The sequence below is a fragment of the Octodon degus genome, unplaced genomic scaffold (genome assembly GCF_000260255.1).
Source record: "Octodon degus isolate 3935 unplaced genomic scaffold, OctDeg1.0 scaffold00335, whole genome shotgun sequence".
Taxonomy (NCBI): domain Eukaryota; kingdom Metazoa; phylum Chordata; class Mammalia; order Rodentia; family Octodontidae; genus Octodon; species Octodon degus.
Genome location: NW_004524911.1, coordinates 1,080,718 through 1,101,663, shown reverse-complemented (window position 1 = coordinate 1,101,663; position 20,946 = coordinate 1,080,718). Strand labels below are relative to the sequence as shown.

Genomic DNA, 20,946 nt, shown 5'->3' with positions numbered 1-20,946 from the left:
AGGACCCAAGCCATAATTATGGCTAAAATCCCTTGAGTTTTGACCATACTACCATCTCTTTATATTCAGAAATGTCTGTTGGCTTGCTATTGGGCCTTGTTATAAAGACTGAGAGATGTCTAACATACCAAGTTATTATAAGACCCAGATGTTTAAATAGCTGTTACCTGACCCATAGAATCACAAAATTATATTTTGAATAGCTACATTCTATTAGAAATTGAAGTATCATTATTCGCCATATTGTGTTTTACATGTGGAAAATCAGTCCCCTCCCCCGTTTAAATCTTGTAGCAGCACTGTTGGATTTATAAGTGACACTTATTTTGCAGAAAAGAATGCTGAGCTTCAGATAGGCAGTTTACTGACAGAGCCTATACTCTTTACAGTAGCATGTTGTCCTTCAGTATTTAAGCTCCTGTTATATGGCTAAGTACAGTACTTTATGTAGTGGCAGATATTTGAACTTAAGCTCACAAGATTTCTTAGGTCTGTATTCCTGGTGAGAAAATAGGTTGAGAGGTTGGACTTGCTCGTGGTGAATCAGCTTAGTACATAAACTAAAAACTGAGCATATGTTTGTTTGGTTTTTCAATCTAGGTGTGTTCCCAGGACACCATACTGCCTTTATAGATTTATAGAACAAATATAATAACTTCTACCAGCTGTCAGCCATTAATGGAATGCCTCCCTGTTCCAGTCTATATCCCATTTATTCATTCTACTTTGGGAATCTTTAATATAAATTCTCAGTCAACTCTTTACCCAGTAATCCCATTATCAGTACAAGAGAGCGGGAGTGTATAGAGGTGGGAACCATCAACTCTAGAGTATTAGTTTTTAGAGAGTTCATAATCTCGCTTCCGGGCAGGGGAGATGGCTCAGTAGAATAAGCGCTTCCCTGGCAAGCACAGGCCTGAGTTCAATGCCCAGTTCCACAAAAAAAAAAAAGAAGCTCCCTTTTTACAATTAGTGGATTTAATATTGGTGAAAAATATAGCCAATGCTAGTCTAGTCCTTTAACTGAACTTTCTTTAAAAACAGGATCTTGCTCTGTACTTTGGATTGGCTTTGAATTTATTATCTACCCCAGGCTGGCCTAAAACTTGCTACAGTCCACCTTTGCTCTGGCCTCCTAAGTGCTAGAATTATAGCTGTATGCCATCTTGCCTGGCTTTCAAATACAAATTTTTTCAGGCCTTTTACTGTTTGACTCAGCATACCTTCTAGGCATTCTGATTACCTTTCCAACCATGATACAGATTTCTTAATTTTGCTTTTGTATATTTGGCTTATTTCCTTTACATCTGTAGTCTCTTACCCTTCTAAGTAGTTTGATCTATAGACAAAAATACGTAGATAGTGCTGGGAGTGAGTGTTTGCTCAGGAGTATTTTATGTTAATCTCACGTGATCATCTGGAGAATCTCCAGTTTTATATAAGTAAAAAAATTACTTTGTACATTTAAAGGCTACTTTTCCCGTTTTGCTTCTTTCATTTCAAAACAATTTTTGTGAATATTTCTTTATTTTTCTCAGCCTGCAGATTGCAGAGCCTTAATAGACAAACTCAAAGTTTGTAATGATGAGCAACTCCTCTTGGAACTACAGCAAATCAAAACATGGAACATTGGAAAGGTATGTGAACACATGTCTACAAAAGATGACACTTGCTATGTGAGTACCTCATTTTGTGTGCTCTGATATGGAAAGAGAAAACCACAGTTGGGTAACCTGATTCAGATTACTTACCAAGGGTCATGTAGTATATATATAGCATAGCCCTATACCAGTGACTTTAGTCTATCTGTCCAGAAAATTAGGTGGGGGGGATTTGATAGCTATGGATGAGTACTGCTTACACAGGTATTGGTAAAGTGTTTGAAATAGCATCTGGAATTATTCTTCAGGAGTTTTTTTTGTCTTGGCTTTTTGATTGTGTTTGGTTTTGTTTTTGAGACAGGATTTTGCAAGTGTAGTTCAGTGTGGCCTTGAACTCTTGGTGATCTTCCTACATAAGCCTAGTGCTGGAATTAAGGCTTGTACCGACTCACTTAGCTAGGAATTTTACGTTCAGATTAAGAGAATTTTTTCAGATGACTCTGAAAATGACTTCTTTACACAAAATGGATTTTAGTGGTAATACTGTAGTTCCTGTCATTATAACCCTCAGAATTCTTCCTCTGAAGACCTAGCTTTAGGAATTTTATTGTGTCTACTAGGTAGCCCATTACTATGATTGGTCTAACAGTGAACTTCAGTTTCTTTTAGCTCAAAATATGATCTTACATGGGGAAAGGTAGGAACTAAATTTTCTGGGGTATCATGGTTCACTGTCCCTTGTACAAACCTTCTTCTACTACAAACCTTCAACATGGTTCTCTTAACATTTTCCTAAATGCTTTTTATTCTTGCTCTCTAGTGCGAGTTATATCACTGGGTAGACCTGTTGGACCGCTTCGATGGCATTCTGGCAGATGCTGGACAAACAGTGGAGAATATGTCATGGATGCTTGTATGTGATAGGCCAGAAAGAGAGCAGCTGAAAATGCTTCTCTTGGCTGTGTTGAACTTCACAGCCTTGCTTATTGAGTACAGCTTTTCCCGGCATCTGTACAGTTCCATAGAGGTAAGAGAGGTTCAGACCTATGTGATCTGTTTTCAACTAGGGTTGTGTATAGTGGCAAAGAAGAAAGTGCTTTTTCTAATAGTTGCTGCATTATTTTGACATTGTGCTTTAGATATTTTAGAGCACATATTTTATTAAACATAATGATAAGGGCTGATAATGTAGCTCAGTGGTAACACTTGCATAGCATGTACACCACTCTGGTTCAGTCCCTAGCAATGCCAAATGGAATTAAAAAAAATATTTAAGATATTTCTTGCTTCTAAACATTACCTTCTTAAAGTTGATGGGCAGGCTGTGTTCTATCACCTTCACCCTGCCATTTCTAGATTCAAGAAATGAGAACTGTAGCACTGTTTAGGTATATTCTTGAGAATTTGAAGAAAATAATCTTTGTATTGGGTTATTAAACAATTTACCAAACATTATTTGAACTGTTAGGAATAGTTTGATTTCCTTAACATATTAATGTACTGCTTTTCAACTTAACTAGTCTCCCACATCCTTCCAAAATACAGAATCCTCCAAAAAGAAAAAGTATATACACTTGAGGAAAAGTAAAAAGAAAAGTTACCTTTGAGCCCCCCCCCCTTTTTTTTTTGATGGTACTGGGGATTGAACTCAGGACCTTGCACTTGCCAGGCAAGCACTTTCTCTACTGAGCTATCTCCCTAGCCCCCATCAAGTTATCTTTGGACTCTACAATTACAAGTGGTGCTCAAAGTGGGTGGCCTTTAGCTTCCAGACATTTATTGTTAGCACAGCAAACTGCTGCTTGGGTATCCTTGGGATTGCTACACGTACATTTGCAATTTCTTTTCTAAGGGCCAAAACTGTAGTGGGTTTTCTGCAATATGCAATGTCCCGTAGGGTCCTCCATATGAGGCTCCACCATCTATTGACCAGATGTGCATTTTTTCGTGTATCCTGTATTTATAGTTCTCACTCAGTATCTGGAGTGGGGGAGAGATAGTTCCAGAATTCCGAAATAGTATGTACTCAAGTATCAAACAAAATAGTGTGATGCTTGCATATGACCTATGTACATTTTCTCCTATATTTCAGTTCATCTCTAAGTTACTTATGATATAGATAACGTGATGTGAATGTAGTGTAAACAGTTGTTTAGAGAGTTCTGATAAGAAAAAAGTGTACATGTTCAGTAAGGGTATATTTTCCATCCATAGTTGATTGAGTCAAAGATCACAAGACCCACATCTGTGGAGGGCCAGCTGTACCCATAACATCCTCTGTGTCCTTAAAGAGTAAAGTTGAGCCTCACCAGCCCTGCCCTTAGGGCATGCTGAGCTGCCCCCCTCCCCCAAAAGAGTAAAATTGAAAGAACAATCACTTGAGTTTTTGAATTTGTCAAAAATCACTATATGAAGAAATTCCTTTATCTTAACTTTGAACATCTTCTCATCTTTAATAGGTGCCCTGTTAATTTTAATTGTGCTACTTTTCTATCAGAATCAGATTAAACAAGTAGAAATGAAATAGGAGAAATATGGGATAACTAAACTAAAGATCTAGCATACAGATGTTATCCTTGCTGCTGCTGTTTATAGACAGGGTTTCACTGTCTAGGCTGGTCATAAATCCGCTATGTAGCCCAGGCTGGCCTTGAACTCACAGTGACCTCCTGCCTTAGTCTCCCAATTCCTGAGGTTAAAGGTGTATACCACCATGCTTGGCTGCACAAATGTTTTTAAGAGAGTGTTAGAGAAGCATTCTGTTAAATAGGCTGCTCAGGGAAATCCATGGCATTCAGAATAATTAGCCAACAAAAATTGCTTGGTTCATTTCCAGTTAAACTATATACAATTCTATTTCTCAGTGTTTCAATTTATTGATGAATTTAGTTGTATTTAAAAACCAAAATACAGTAATCCCTTTCATGTTATAAGAATATATGAAAGTCTTACATAATTGTCCCCTGCTATTATAGGGATCTTTGGCTTTTACAGGACGGGTTCTGTGTCTCATTAAGAATATAGGATTATACAGTTTTCTTTCTTTTTCCATAATTTTATTGATAAACAAATAGCATGAGACAGAGTCAAATCAAATTGGTAGGACAGTTTCAATAATTAACACATTGCATACATTCCTCCCAGTGGTTAATTGCTGTACATAGTTTTCTTTCTTTTCCATTACTTTCTTTTTTTTTTAAATATTGTATCTTTAGTTTTATTTTTTTTCAAAGTTTTATTGATAAACAGATAGCAATGAGACAGTTTCAAATCAAATCGAAAGTACAGTTTCAAGAAATAATACACTGCATATATTCTTAGTGGTTAATTGCTGTACAAGATGTGGACTTGTGATCCTATTTACAAACACCATTAGAACAAATCATTCTATTCATTAACAGAATGCGACTATATATCTATCCCAACCACTTTGAATACACAGATACAAAATGGACATTCATCGGTATACCCCATTTTTTCTAAGTTCCGTTATTGAATATTATAGGTGTGTAAACTCAGCAAAATATTCTAAAAGAGTCCAGTAGCCCATAATAGCACTGGGTCTTCTGTTTAACTGGCAATGTCAGAAATTATTGACCTGAGTCCTCCACAGCTCAACATAACAACATGGCTTTACTTCCTATATCTCATCTTCATACTTTTCTACTGGCTGGTTAAGACCAAGGTAAAGCAGGACCTGTGCAATAAGAGTTGTAGCTCTTTGGTCTGAGAAGGTCAGTGAAATGCCCTCAGGATTTATCCTGAGATCCTGTACCTCAGATTGTAGAACCTTTGTCAGTGCAGCCATGTGGATGAGTCACGGCCACTGCCCATTACTTTCTTGTGTCCAGTTGCAAACAGTGTTTTAATCTACTTGCAAACATAGCTGTTACATCAGATTGTTTCTTTTATTATCTCATTTCTTTCTTTCGGAACACCTGTGCAAGTTTGAACTACTGTCTAAAACTTTTATCTTTATTTCACTCTTCTGTTTTTTCTGCCAGGTTATAAGCTCCTCATGAACAAGGTTACATGATCTCAAATATTAATCCTTTGTTTTGTTACTAAACTTATTCTTTGTGAATGTTGATAAATTCATTACATGGGATTTAAAATTTCAGGGAAAAGTTTGCCTAAAATCTTGTACTTTTGCCCTTTTTTCTTATAGCATTTGACAACTTTATTGGCTTCCTCTGATATGCAAGTGGTGCTGGCAGTCCTTAACCTTCTATATGTATTTAGCAAAAGATCAAACTACATCACACGTCTTGGATCTGACAAGAGAACCCCACTACTAACACGACTACAACATCTGGCAGAGGTGAGTCTTAGGTCAAGAATGGAAGGCATAAAGATTGTGGTTCCTTTTAGCTGACATTTCTTACAGTGTCAAATTGGAGTAGAAGCCCTGAGCTAACTTGACTATTGTGAATAGAACAATCTGGGAAAACTTAGTTGAGTTCCAGAAATCCTTTCTTTGCTATTAAGTAATTTGGAAGGGTTTTTTATGAATCTGCTCAAAAAGCCAACTCTTTTGTTCAATACTGGAAACTTCAGTTCTGGTTTTTGGGGTGTGTTTTTAGTTTTTTGTTTTTGTACTGGGAATTGAACTTAGGACCTTTGCTTTCCAGGCAGGCTGTGTGCCACTGAGCTGTCTCCCTATCCCTGAAAATTGTCTTCTGGAAAGAAAGTTCATACTCAGATAGTTTGCTTGAGAAGGAAACAGTACTATAAAAAGATTTAGGTGAACTGGAGTCTTATTAGCTCTCATGTTTTCTAATCTGGGAATTCGGTGTTATATAAACTTAAAGTTGTTTCAGAATAAGTAGAGGACGAATAGGGCTGGGGAGATGGCTCATGCCTGGCAAGCACAAGGTCCTGAGTTCAATCATAAGTACCGCAAAAAAAAAAAAAAAGGTCTTTGTGCTGGCCAAAAAGCTCAGCAGATTAAAGTGCCTGCTTGCTGGGGTTCGATTCCCTGGGCCTGCCTTGCCAGCCCTGCCTCTGGGGTGCACTGAGACTGCAATTGAGACCGGGCAATGGTGGCTCACACCTGAAATCCCAGCTCTTGGGAGCCTGTAAACAGGTGGATCACTACGAGTCTGATCTAGTGGTGAGGCCCTGAACAACAGACCCTTCCCTAAAATACAAAAAAAAAAAAGTAGAGGATGTTTAGGTCTGTGATTAGTACTTTAGTTTAGAGATTGTGATTTAAGTAAAAAAACTTTTTCAAGAAAATTCAGTTTTGCCATGCTGTTGTCCACTATGGCTAGAGGATAATTGATAATACTAAAGTATGAAAGATATCCATTTATGGAAAGCTTTCTTAAAAGAAAAATGTGAAGAATGGATTTTTAAAAGCTAATTTAAAGGTTACCTCACAAATTAATATAACTCAAATTTGAGGGTGCTTTTATCACTTAAAAATCATTTTTGTATGTATATACCACAATTTCTATAGCATGTAGGAACTATGTACAAAATATCACTTTTAATTCACTTAAGCCTCATTTAATTAGTGAGCATTTTTCTTCTTGAATTTGCAAATATGCATATGTAGACTTGCAATCTGTTTCCTTTTTTCATTTATTTTTATTTATTGAATGATTTAATGGTGTTGGGAATCCAGCCAGGGCTTATTGTATGCTAGGCAAATACTCTTTAACACTGAGCTACACTTACAACTATGCTACCTACATTCTAGACATATGCTATGAGCACTTTCTCATATTATTAAAAATCTCACTGTCATCTTTCCTAACTGTTCTCCTTTCCGTCTCTTAATTATTTAGTCCTCGTGTTCTTGCTTTCCTTTTACTTGTATTATACCTTTCTATTTGTATTTCTTCTTTTGAGTTCTTATACTAGGGAAACTATATGATATTTACACATGTGTGTCTGGTTTATTTCACTTATGAGTATATCTTCAAGTGGCATCCACTTCAATATAAAGGTTTTGAGTTTATCATTGTTTATAGCTGAGTAATACTCGATTGTATAAAAATACCACATCTTTTTCATCCATCCGTCAGGTGATAGGCATCTTAGTTGTTTCCAAGATTTGGCTGTCACAAATTGTGCTGCTGTAAACATAGACACACATATATCCCTATGATATGATGTTTTCAGATCCTCCAGGAAAATTCCCAGTAGAGGAATAGCTGGTTTAAATGGGATTTCCAGTCCAACTTTTCTAAGGCGTCTCCACAGTGATTTCCATAACGGTTGTACCAGTCTACATTCCCACCAGCAGTGGAGAAGGGTTTCTTTTTCCCCACAGCCTCTCCAACATTTGTTGTTGATGATTGCTTTATGATAGCCGTTCTTTCAAGACGATTATGGGGCCAAAGAGGAAAGTGATGGATGATGTAGAGTGTGCCTAAGGAGAGTCACATGGAGAAAAAAACATTCTCTCAGGCTTTCACAGAGAGCACATTGGCCAAGCAATGGCCGTGACTCATCCACATGGCTGACACTGACAAAGGTTCTACAATCAGAGGTACAGTATCTCAGGATAAATCCTGAGAGGATTTCACTGACTTTATCAGACCCAAAAGCTACAACTCTTGTTGCAGAGGTCCTGCTTTACCTTGGTCTTAACCATCCAGCAGAAAAATATAAAAACGAAATATAAGAAGTAAAGCTACGCTTTTATGTTGAGCTGTAGAGGACTCAGGCCAACAATTTCTGACATTGCCCGTCAAACAGAAGACCCAATACTATTATGGACTACTGGACTCTTTCAGAGTATTTTGCTGAGTTAACACACCTGTAATATTCAAATAATGGGACTAAACAAAAAAGGGGATACAGATGAATGTCCATTTTGTATCTGTATTCAAAATGGTTAGGATAAATATATAGTTACATTCTTTTAATGAATAGAGGGATTTGTTGTAATAGTGTTTGTAAATAGGATATCATGTCCTCATCTTGTACAGCAATTAACCACTAGGAAGAATGTATGCAGTATGTTAATTATTGAAACTGTCCTACCAATTTGGTTTGAAACTGTCTCATTGCTATTTGTTTCTCAATAAAATTATGGGAAAAAAATCTCAAAGCACTTACACGTTCAGTCTCAAACAATTAGTAAGACAGATTCTACAGCTTAAGAAATGCTCCAAAATCATTTGATAAAATTCAGCACATTAATAAAATGCTAATATAAGCTCAGGAAATTAGGAAAAGGAACTTTTAATTCATATTGGGAAGCTTATTCAAAAGTCAGACAAAAATGAGAAGTAGTATTTCTGTCATAAATTTGTATAAGTCCTAACCAGAAGAATAAGCAAAAAGAAAAAATTTAAGAATACCTATTGAAAAGGAAACGTTATTTGTAGCTGATAGAGTTGAGTGTTTGGGTTTTGGTGGGGAGACAATAAAATGTTATTAGAACCAATAAAACAAGTGATAGCCAAGCAAAAGGTAAATCTACAGAAATAACTTACTTCTCAAGAGATTAGTAATAGCCAATTTGAAAATGATTGGTAAAAAGACCCTTTGACAGTATGAACAATTATAATGCCTGTGAAATAAACCATATTTATTAAAACTATAATAGTACATAAATTATGATTCAATGGTGATGAAGGAAATTTTAGTCACAAAAGTATAAACCAAAATGTAAAACTTTGAATTTTATGATAAAACAAAACCCAGCATAGTTCTGTGCTACTTTTTGGTATCTTTACATTGGGATGTAAATTAACACATTGCTGTCTTTATTGAGAAAAATTGTCAGTTATGCAAATTATTGTACTTAATGTGGTTGAAGAGGGCCGGGAAGATGGCTCAGTAGAAAAAGCACTTGCCTGGCAAGCACAAGGGCCTGAGTTCAATCCCTGGTTCCACCAAAAAAAAAAAAAATGTTGTTGAATAAAATCCTGATACAAATTCATTTTTTCATGGACCTGTAACACTTTCAAATAGTTAATGGAATAATAGATGATCTGCACACAATTAAGCACCACTACCAAAGACGACAGTTTTAGAGCTATTTAGCAATGTTTTAAAGCTGACAAAGGACTGTTATTGTTGGATGTCTGAAAAAATCCTTCAAATCCACAAGGATAAACAGAGGATATAGCTAGATAGTTCATAGACCAGAAAATTTAGCATGTGTGTTAATGCCCAACCACAGTAATGATTAGGAAAATAAAAATAAAAAACAAAACTTTGTAAACATCATGTTGACTAATTCGGAAAACTATAATAGTAAGTATTGGTAGATATTTGAGGCTATAGGAACCCTTAGGAATATAGACTGGTATTCCTGAGTACATATTTCAAAAACAATGCATTATTCCATAAATGTGACATGTGTCAGAATATTTCATCATTGTGGAAATGAATTAGAGACAATATCAGTGTGCAGTACAAGTAGACTAAAAGTAATACATACTGTGTAATATGTAGCAGATATAAGCAGTGGAACATACTAAGTAACATGAGTAGCTTTTGAACAGAATGCATAAATGGTAAAAAGAGTGATTTTTGGTACCATTTCTGAAACTTAATGCATGAACATTAAATAACCTATTGTTTCAAGAAAATACAGAGAATAGACACCAGAAATAAACATAATTGTTGTTGCTCATGATAAATGAGCAGTAATTGCACAGATGAGTACATAAATAAGTAAAAGGAAGGTTTTAGAAATTTCTGTTAGAAATCTATACTTTTACCTATAGATTTAGAAATTCACATAATGTAAATAATTTTTGCATGAGAAGATAGTATAGTAAAAGCCTTTGAAATTAAGATCAACTTGATGGTAGGTTATTTGAAAAATTTTATTAGAGCAGCAAAAGCATGAAGTGTTCATTGTGTGCCACATTTTAAAAATGAAAACATAAATGTTCCCTTACCTTTCTTTTCTAGAGTCAAAAACTTAGTATCTTATACACACTACACTTACAACTTGTAATTTCTTCAAAGTGAGGTAAAAATGTAAACACATTTCTAAAGATACATGAATACGGTATCAAATTGACATTTTTATTTTTGTCTATTATTTTTCAATAGACTAAAATATTTAGCTTACTTTTTATGAAAAATTCCTTTTCCTGTTTAAATTATTGTTATATGTAGTATTTAAAATTATATAAACAAAAGAGTTTGAGGACATAAATACCTGACTTGCTACCCATATGTATGATTACTGATGGGAGCAAAAGAATATATTAGTCAATCTGATATTCACACAGCATGGAGAATGCAGTTGCTCAGATTAAGAATGTCATTGCTCAGGTTATGTGGAATTTAACCAGAAAACAAATACATAAAAATAATAAAACACTAATAAAGATCAGAGTTATTTTTTCTCATATCAAAATATAAAGCCTTAGTGATTTAGCCAGGCATGGTGGCACACATCTGTAATCCCAGAACCCTAAGAAGCTGAGGCAGAAAGATTTCTGCAAATTGTAGGCTAACCTAGACTACATAGTGAGTTCTCTGCCAGCTTGAGCAACATACCAAGACCCTGTCTCAGAAGAACAAACAAACAAAAAAAGCCTAATTGATTTTTAAAATTTTGTAGTTTGCATGGTAATAGATATTTCTTGAATTAAATAGTAAATCCAATGGTGCGTATGACCAAAAATAATAGGGAAATAGGCTTTTGAGGGAAAAATGTGTTTAGACTCTATACCATTAACATAAATCTTAGAAACATTGGAAGGTAAAGTACTGTTTGGGTGACTTTAAAAATTTTGGATAAGGAAGCCTCTTCTAAGGAAATTGAAATATAAATGCCATTTTAAAAGTACGGATTGGAAAACTTGAAAGTTTATGTGTGATTAGTTGCACAACCAAGTAATAATGTTTACAACTTCGAAATACCATCTGCAAATCAATAAAAATAGAAGAGACAGTAGAAGAATGTGTAAAAGCATGTGAATAGGCAGTTTACATAGAAGTATATGATGTGTCTTTAAAATTGGCTGGTAAGCATGAAACAGTACTAGAGATAATTGGAAAATGCATAATGAAATAAGACCATGCTTTACTGACAGTCATCTCACTGACTCAGTTGTGGGAAAAGTAGAGATCTTTAAGCAAAAAACGATAGTTGAAGATCCGTATTGATGAATTTTTTAAAGTCCAAAATCAAAAGTATACACTGTGCAGAAGAAAATTCAATTTGAAAAAAGATAGGTTTCTTTCTTGAACCTCTAAATACTATGTACTACAATGCATTACATATTTTTATAATTAAATATGTATTGGAAATGGTCATTGCAGATGTGTTTATAGTAACTATACCTCATTGTTTGTACCATATTTTAATTAGTCTTCGCCTGATTTCATACCTAACAAGTACATTCCTTTTAATACTAATTTCTATTTTGCTTGATGAGTAATATGAGGTTTAAAAAGGTTAAGGGATTTGCTTCCATGTGCTCACAATGAAAATTTGATTAGACCTTGATTTGGAATTTGATTCTTTGGGCATGGACTGTATCTTTTCTACAGGCTGCACTGTATGTGATTTTTTTTATATTTCACAACAGATTTTATATTTAACAATGGTAGGCAAGTGCTTTATAGTTAATTTTGTCCTTTTTGTAAGTCACATCATTTACCAGAATTTACATCTTGTCACCTTTCTGACAATTTAGAATGGAAAGGTTAAGATGCTGAATGTATTTTCAAATGTGGTAAATTATGTGTGCATAGTACAGTATGAGGGGCTGAGGAGATGCCTCAGTGGAATAAGTGCTTCCCTGGCAAGTTCAGGGACCTGAGTTCACTCCCCGGTTCAAAAAAAAAGTACAGTATGAGCTGGTTTTGTTTTGCTCCTTGGGAAAGGTAATTACAGTTTTTCTCCCTTGATCATTTTGCCACTATGAAGGATTGTTTTAAAATGATGGCTGTTTTTTTTTCTTTTTTGTATTTTAGAATCCTTTTTTGTTCTGAATTGAAAGTTCATTTCTAATCCTAGAAAATTTGATCTTCACAGGCATGGTGTATTGCTACCTTTGGTATAATACATACTTATATGCTTGGTGCTTTGTTATGACATTATAGAGATAAGTCTTAGTTGGTTAGTGATATTAGCTGTCATTACTAATATGCCTTGTTGAAATGTAAAAACTATCTCTGAAATGTATAAAATCTCTTTAAAAATATAACTTGTTAATGTGGGCTGCTTTCCACTATGTCAGTGATGATGAACCTATGGCACACGTTCTGCATTGGGCACAGAGCCCTCTCTGTCCATACAGAAACCACATTGCTCAGCAACAAAAGATCAAATAATTGGTTTTGTCTAAAATTTCCGTATTCAGGTTTAATTGCTGTGTTGGATTTGGAGTTGTAGTTTAAGCACTGGATTTCTCAAAGGTTCCCCAACACTACCCTTTCTTCCTTTTTGATGTATAACTCCAGTTCTCTTAACAGTGTTCTTCACAGAAATCTTCGTTGTCTGTTCATTTTTCCAGAAACTTGTCCTTTTTGTCATTTCTACCATGTGCAAGAAATACATGCACTCGCTTCTATGTAATTAAGATGGGTTTAGAAATTAGTCTTCTGTCAGCAAATCGAATTATTGTCAGTTTCTCTATCTGAAAATTGTAATTATAGTATCTACCTCATAGTTTGTAGGATTCAATTAAATGAAGTTATGAATAAAGCTCAGGGTTAATGCCAATCATATTATATATTTTTACTCTTTGGTTTTTTTTTTTGGCAGAACCGGGGATTGAACTCAGGCCCCTGCACTTGCCAGGGAAGCACTTATTCCACTGAGCCATCTCCCTGGCCCTGTTTTATATATTTTTAGTGCTGGGTCTCACTACGTAGATCAGACTCGTAGTGATTCTCCTGTTTTCAGCCTCGCAAGTGCTGGGATTACAGGAGCATGCCATCATACCCAGTCTCAATCGCCATCACAGTGCACCCCGGGGGCAGGCTAGTACAGAATGCCAGGGATCGAACCCCGACCCCTTTACTCTGCCTAAGCAGGCACTTTAGTCCGCTGTCTATCAGTGTTTTTTTTAAGGGAGCAGATAATGCTTAAAATTTTTATTTTGACCAATTTTACATGCTTATATCTATAATCTGAGCATCTACATTGAAACCAACAATGTACAACTGTTGAATACCTATCCTATTTTTTTGAAAATATGTATTGTTTCTAAAGTGTTACCTGTTTTTTAAAATTTTCTTTAAAAAGATAAAAGATGGGCTGGCAGATAGCTCAGCAGAGTGAAGTGCCTGCTTAGGCAGGTACAGTGTCCAGGGTTTGGTCCTCCATGTGCAGTGCTGGCCCTGCCCCTGGGGTCCTCCAAGACAGCCACTGAGACTGGGCATGGTGATGCGCACCTGTAATCCTAGCACTTGGGAGGTTGAAAACGGGAAGATCACTACGAGTCCGATCTGTGTAGTGAGACCCTTTAGACCGTATATTAAATACATGAATGAGTGAGTGAGTGAATGAATGAGCAAACAAGCAAGCAATATAGGCATATTTGAAATTATTCCCTGTTCACTGGTTCCTTGGTCAGTTTTGCTAAAGGTTTGTGGGGTTTTTCTTTTTCTTTTTCTTTTTTCTTTTCTTTTTCAGACAGCGTCTTGCTATGTAACTCACCAACTTGCAGCAGTTCTCCTGCATTGAGATTACAAGTGTAAGCCATCAACACCTACCTGTCTTTTCTTAGATCATTTCAATGAACCAGTTTTTAGATTGAGTTTTTTCTATTTTATCTTTGCTACAATTATATTTTTTCCATTTGCTTTAGGTTATGTTGGCTGTGTTTCTAGTTAACATGGATGATTGCTGATTTGAGATATTTCCGTGTTGATTAATGTATATGTTAATGTATGAGGTATTATATTTTTATTTTTCAAGTAATTTTTGTTTTCCCTTGTGATATCATCTTTGACCTCTTGGTCATTTACTTAGCATGTATTTGTGAGTTTTCTAGATTTCCTCTGTGTTACAGATTTCCAATTTTTTTCTTTTGTCACTGGAGAAGATACATTGTGATTTCATTCTTTTAAGTTCATTGAGGTTTATTTTTTGTCATAACAATCTATCTTGGAAAGTGTTCTGTCTTGAAAAGATACATATTTTGCTGTTGTGTGGATTAGTCTGTTGATGTCTGTTAGGTCTAGTTGATTGAGCATTAAAATCCTTTTTCTTTTGCTTTATTTATTAGTATTTGCTCTGGGAATTGTAACTAGATTTTAATAGAAATTTTATTCCTGTATAGCTGTTTCCCTCCTACTTTTTTATGTTGCTTTAGTCAGCACAAGTTATACCTTTAAGTTAGGCATGTTTGCATATACCTTTCAACCGTGTAAGGCAAGAGCAGAAAGATTGTAAACTGAAGTACATCCCAGGCGATTGAGCAGGTTAGCAAAACTAACCCAGTACCTCAAAACAAAAAAAGTTCTATAGTACAGCTACTAAAAGTGCATTAATACAGATTTTTATATTCTCTTACATAATTACCTTGGTGGGACTTCATTTCTTTGGATAGATGCTATCTAGGGCCCTTTCGTTTTATTCTTAATGACTATTTTTAGCACTCACTAGAGGCAAGTTTACTTGTATTGCCCTCTCAGCCTTTGTTTATCTGGGAATTTCTTAATTTGTCCTTCATTTTAAAGAATTGTACATGCAAGATACAGAATTTTGATTGACAATTCTGTTTTTAGCACTTGAATATGTTATCATGTATTCTGGCCTTCACAGTTTCTAGTTTTTTTTTTTTTAAATGAGCTATTAATCTTTTTTTCTAAACTTTTTATTATTGCATTTTTGTTGTACATAATGATTATATTCATGGTAGGGAGTTGGTACATGTATAATATCTTTTCCTCTTATTTCTTGGTCTTCCATTTTTGCAAAGGATTTATCTCTTTTTTCCTTTTATTTTTTGTCTTACCCTTTATTTGTATTTTGGGTTTCTCATACCATGTGATATTTAACACATTTAGAAGGAGGCCATAATTCATGTCTCACTGCCAGACTCTTCTGATTTAAATGTGTTAAATTTCCACTGGCATTATGTAAGTGACTATCCTATCAGGTGGTACAAGCTGTTGTGTGGAACAGTCAGGTATGTATCACTGGTGGTTCAATGCAGTAGGAACATAGTAACATTGTATGTCTGATTTATTTAACAAGATTTTAAGGTACATCTATTTTCCTAATAATGACTCATATTTACCTTTATGTTAGAGTAGTTCTCCATTATGTGTTAATACCATGTTTTCTCTTTCCATTCATCTGTTGATGGGTATGTAGGCTGCTTTCATTTAATCTACTCAAAGATAAAATAAGTGAAATGGTTCAGAGACATAGGCACAGGAAAGGATTTCTAAAGAGAACCCCAGTTGCACAAGAAATAGCATCAGTAAGTGGGATTATATCTTTTTTTTTTTCCGGAACCAGGGATTGAACTCAGGCCCTTGCGCTTGCCAGGGAAGCACTTATTCCACTGAGCCATCTCTTTGGCCCCTCAGATTTTTATAAAAAATCAATAGCATGATAAAACACTAGAGAATGGGAAAAAATTGCAAGCTATTCCTCTGAACAAAAAAGAGAACCGTCTTGGTTACTTTCTTTTTCTTTTTTTTTTTTTTAATTTTTTGTGTGTGTGTGTGTGTGTGTGTGTGTGTGGCCAGCTCAGCCCACCAGGGGGCAGCCCTGGCTGGCATGTGGTGCTGGGGGATTGAACCACGGTCCCTGTGCTTTGCTAAGCTTGTTCCAAGTAGGTGCTTTAGACCACTGAGCCATCTCACCAGCCCCTTGGTTACTTTCTATTCACAGGACAAAACACCAAGGACCAGTTAAAGGAGGAGAGATTTTTTTGGTTCATGTTTCATTCCATAGTCAATGTGCTCTAAGGAAGGGCAACATAGCAAAGGATAAGCAGAGAATTAATGGCATGGTGTGGCAGGCAGAAGGTAGCAACAGCAAGCCTTCCTTTCCCTTTTTATTCCATTCTAGCTAAAAGATAATTGTTATGTGTCACAGCTGTGACCAGAGTCCCTGTAAAAGCACCTGTTATTGCCACCCAGAAGAGTTCCAGTAATGAAGAATCGTCCAGTGAGGAAGAAGAGGAATAGAAAAGGCCCGTGAAGAAAAAGCCAGGTCCCTACAGTTATGTGCCCCCACCCTCTGCTTCCCCACTGAAGAAGCCACTGGGAGCCTTGTCTTCTAAGAAAGCTGTGGAGAAGCAGCATCCCAAGGGAAGCAATGAAGACAGCAGCAATGAACCTGATTTGCGTACTCAGGAAGAGAGAAAAAAACCGAGCTAAAACAGTCATCTCCAAGGTAGCCACCAAATCAGCCCCAGCAAAGGAGGCAGAAGCGAGCTCTTCAGACAGCTCAGACTCTGACACCTCTGAGGATGAAGCTCCGTCCAAGCCAGCCCATAGCTCCAAGAATTCCCTAAGTAAGCCAGGTGCCACTCCAAAGTGACCTACAGCTAAGCCAGTAGCTGCCACTCCCAAGCAGCTTGCAGGCAGCAGCCAGAAGCCTCTGATTAGAAAGGCTGACAGCAGCTTGAGCGAGGAGGAAAGCAGTTCCAGTGAGGAGAAGCCAGAGAAGGCTGCGGCCACCCCAAAGGCGAAGGGGCCTGCCAATGCAGCAGCAGTCTACCTGCCAGATAGGCTGCTCAGGCTGGTGGGAGTGACAGCTCTGACTCTGATAGCTCCAGCAGCAAGGAGGAGAAGACCTTCAAGTCCCAGGCTTAAAAGAAACCTGCAAAGGTGGCAGGAGGGGCAGTTTGTCCCATCAAAGGCAGCCTCTGCAAAGAAGGCCAAAGCTGGGAGTAGCAGCAGTTGTTCCTCTGGCAATTCTAGTGAAGAGGAAGAGGAGGGGGGAAGCCCAAGGTTATGTCCTCGCCATGGCCCCATGCTCCAAAGACCAATGGCACCTCAGCACCAACTGCACAAAATGGGAAGGCTAGCAAGGACACAGAGGAAGAAGGGAAGGGACAGAAGAAAGTGGCTGCGGTTGCTGCCTCTAAGCAGGGTTCCAGCAAATGCGAGCAAAATGAAGCAAGGATTTCTCTAGCCAAGAAGGTTAAGCTCCATACTCCCAATCCCAACACATTTCCCAAAAAGAAGAAAGGAGAAAAAAGAGCATCTTCCCCATTTCAGAGAGTCAGGGAAAAGGAAATTGAGGTGGACTCCCAAGTGGCAGACAACTCCTTTGATGCCAAGAAAGGTGCAGCTGGAGACTGAGGATGGGTCTTCTGTCTTTTGAAAATGCATGTAGCCATACCTAGAACCATGCTTATCCAGTCAGTGGACTGCTACAGCCATCACCCAACATCCAATCACTCCTAAAAGCCACACCTGGGTGTGCATGGGCTTTGAAAAACATTTCAAGTATAAACCATAACACCTCCTAATTAATAGACCCAAAAATGGGCAACTAAATAAACACTTCTCAGAAATACAAATGGCATTTGATTTTATTATGAATCTTTTCTATTTGAGTATGTTACTTTCCCCTTCCTGGTTTTAGGATTCTCACTTCAATCTGTGAGTTTGATTTTCATCTATCTTTGTATGGCTCTCTAGGTTTTGTCTTCTTGGTGTTTATTGAGTTTGTTGGACTTGTGGATTCATATGTTTTTGTGAAACTAGATTGTTCTCCACTATCATTTCTGTAAATAATTTTCATGCCCCTTTATTTTCTCTGCTCGATCTCTTGGAACTCTCATTATAGATATATTGATATGCTTGATGACATCTCCCTGATCTCTTAGACTCATCATTTTTTTTTACAACTTTAGACTAATCTCACTTGGCCTGTTTTTACATTCATTAGTTATCTTATGCCTGTTTATATCTGCTATTGAACTCTGAATTTTTCCATTCTGTTATTGAATATTTCAATTCCAAAATTTCTTTTGCTTCCTATTTTATAAGTTTTTACTGTTTCTTTTAATTTTTGTATATGATTTTTTTTCTGGATTTCCTCTTTTCAACAGTTTTTATTGGTTTCTTTCTCTTTTTTTTTGTTCTTTGCATGCCTTGAAATTTTTTTGTTGTTGAAAACTAGGCATGCTTTAGTTGGATGTTAAAGTGAGGCTCATTTGGAAATCTGAATTCTGACCTCTGTCCATGATTTGTTACTGCTGTTTTTTGGAATTGTGAACCACAAATGTTCCTTCACTTATTGGGAGTTATCTCTGCATTAACCTATCATGCAAAAAATTGTAAGGTCAGATGCTCTTCATCTTAAATGTTTCTTCCAATAAACATATAGTAAAAAAATATCATTTGAACCATCAAGGACCGTATGTGAATTTAGTGAATTATGGCACCTCAACTCTGTTATAGTAGCTTAGTGGTCAATTATTTCTTTAAAAATAAAAGCCTACCAATCTTTGCAAATGAGCTTGGTGAATATGTTCAGCATGCTTTGAGCCAGGAACGTTTATTTCTGCCTTAGCCTTCACTTCCTTCTCTGCAAAAGCCTCAAGGTTAGAGTTAGGAACCTGGGATGATCTTTTTAATCTTTTCTAAGAACATGCTAGCCTTGGGCATGTATGTGATCTTTTATGTTTCCAGGACTATATGGAATTTTATTTAGGGAAGGATCTACAGGGTCTCACTATTAAATCAGACTCGTAGTGGTCTGCCTGTTTGTGGCCTCCCAAGAGCTGGGATTACAGGCACACACCACCATGCTCAGTCTCAGTTGCCTTCTCAGTGCACCCCTGGGCCTGGCTGGCACAGCAGGCTTAGGGATTGAACCCCTGGCCCTTGTGCCTGCTTGTAGGTGCTTTAATCTGCTGAGTTATTTGGCTGGCCCTTACATCGAATTTTTTTAAGCTTCTGTTTCTCAAAACATTACATGTTCTAGCATTCCCACTGTTTCTAGCATCTCTATTATTTGATGGAACTGTCTCCTAGAACTTGCCTTAGCATGGAAACAAGTACATTTGCCTTTAAATGTTTTCCATAAGTACCTGCACACACACACCCAAGAAAATTCCAAATTAAATAAAATAGTGGCAGTCTCATTGACCTGGTCCTTTAGGAGGCCACCAGTCTTTTTAAAGCAAATAGTCTAAATTATTCAGAGTAAGGTTCATTCTGTTCATGCAGGAATGTGGATTGCTTTTGCCACTGTCAACCTCAGTGGGCAATATGGAATTGGGTTAGGTAAGGTAAATATCACAGAACTTTCAGTTGAGATTCATTCTATTTTCCTCAAACATTTTTTTGGTTGCTGAAAACTCAAAAAGTTTTTGGATTCCTTATAAAGTTGATTCTGGTAGTTTTTGCTAGTATATTCACTGCTGTTGCGAAGGGATAGATTTTAAATTCCTTGTTACACCATTTTCTCTAACATCACTCCAAGTAGTCTTGTTAACTAGCTGGCAGTGAGGACCACACCTGTCTCTAGACAGCCTTTCTCACCAGGGTTTGCAGTATGGAAGTAAGCTGTCATGCCTTAAGGTATCCATTATGTATGACAAAATATGACTATTGTACTTGGAGGATGTACTAGTTGTGTGCCATCCTTTGGAGAATTAATAAATTATTTTACCCTTTATATATGATACTTGAGTTGTGATAGGCTGTTACTAACTTAATAAAGTTTGTTTCTCAATGGTCTATTTGTGTGTTTTGTTTTCAGTTTTAGCAGTAGCGTTCTATATTGGAAAACTTTTGAATGGTAGTTTCAGTGACTTACACTGTTTGTCTATTTTAAAGACTTCATTGGGGTAATGAGAAGATACCTACATTTTACAAGGGAACGTTTAGAGGTAGAGACAGTGCCATGTCAGGACTTGCCGCATAGCCCACATCCAAGGTGAATGGGTCCACAATGCATTCACAGGATGAAGACTTGGATTTAATTGGCATTTGAACTTAAACCATGGCAGGCATGAGTAACTTACAGAATTAAAGGAAAAGTGCAAGTAATGATTCATTGACATAGTTAAGAACTAGGGAACCCAGCACTTATTTAAATGTAAAAATATAGTAATGCTAAAATGGTTCATCTTTCAGGGGCTGGAGAGATGGCTCAGTAGAATAAGTGCAGGGTCTGAGTTCAATTCCCAGTTCCGCTGGAGAAAACAAAATGGTTCATATTTCAAAGGCTGTTGCCTGACTGGTATACCAAGATTATATGGGTGGCAGTTTAGAATTACAAGCCTATTAATTGAGCCATTTTTACACATTACTTCAGAGAGTTGTGAGGTTTTTTAAAAAATATATTCCTGTATAAGCAAAGTAAGAGTTGTAGGAAACAGAACCTTCTGCCTTATAACTTGGCTCACATCATAAAAAGAGAAACTAAAATCTGTGTAATTTCACCCTAATGAGAAATGTGAGCAGGCATAGTGTCAGCTATGAC

At 36.6% G+C, this 20,946-nt stretch overlaps 1 protein-coding gene and 1 pseudogene across 11 annotated transcripts in view; both read left to right on the top strand.

Moving 5' to 3' along the window:
* The window catches only part of Huwe1 (HECT, UBA and WWE domain containing 1, E3 ubiquitin protein ligase), a 170,138-nt gene that overhangs the window by 45,160 nt on the left and 104,032 nt on the right, over positions 1 to 20,946 (top strand). For all 11 annotated transcript variants that reach the window (XM_023708167.1, XM_023708162.1, XM_023708166.1 and 8 more), the window contains 3 exons: positions 1,539 to 1,637; positions 2,422 to 2,628; positions 5,770 to 5,922. In XM_023708167.1, the coding sequence (XP_023563935.1) occupies positions 1,539 to 1,637; positions 2,422 to 2,628; positions 5,770 to 5,922 (459 nt within the window). The remainder of the gene's footprint in view (positions 1 to 1,538; positions 1,638 to 2,421; positions 2,629 to 5,769; positions 5,923 to 20,946) is intronic.
* On the top strand, positions 15,850 to 17,807 carry LOC111814504 (annotated as a pseudogene).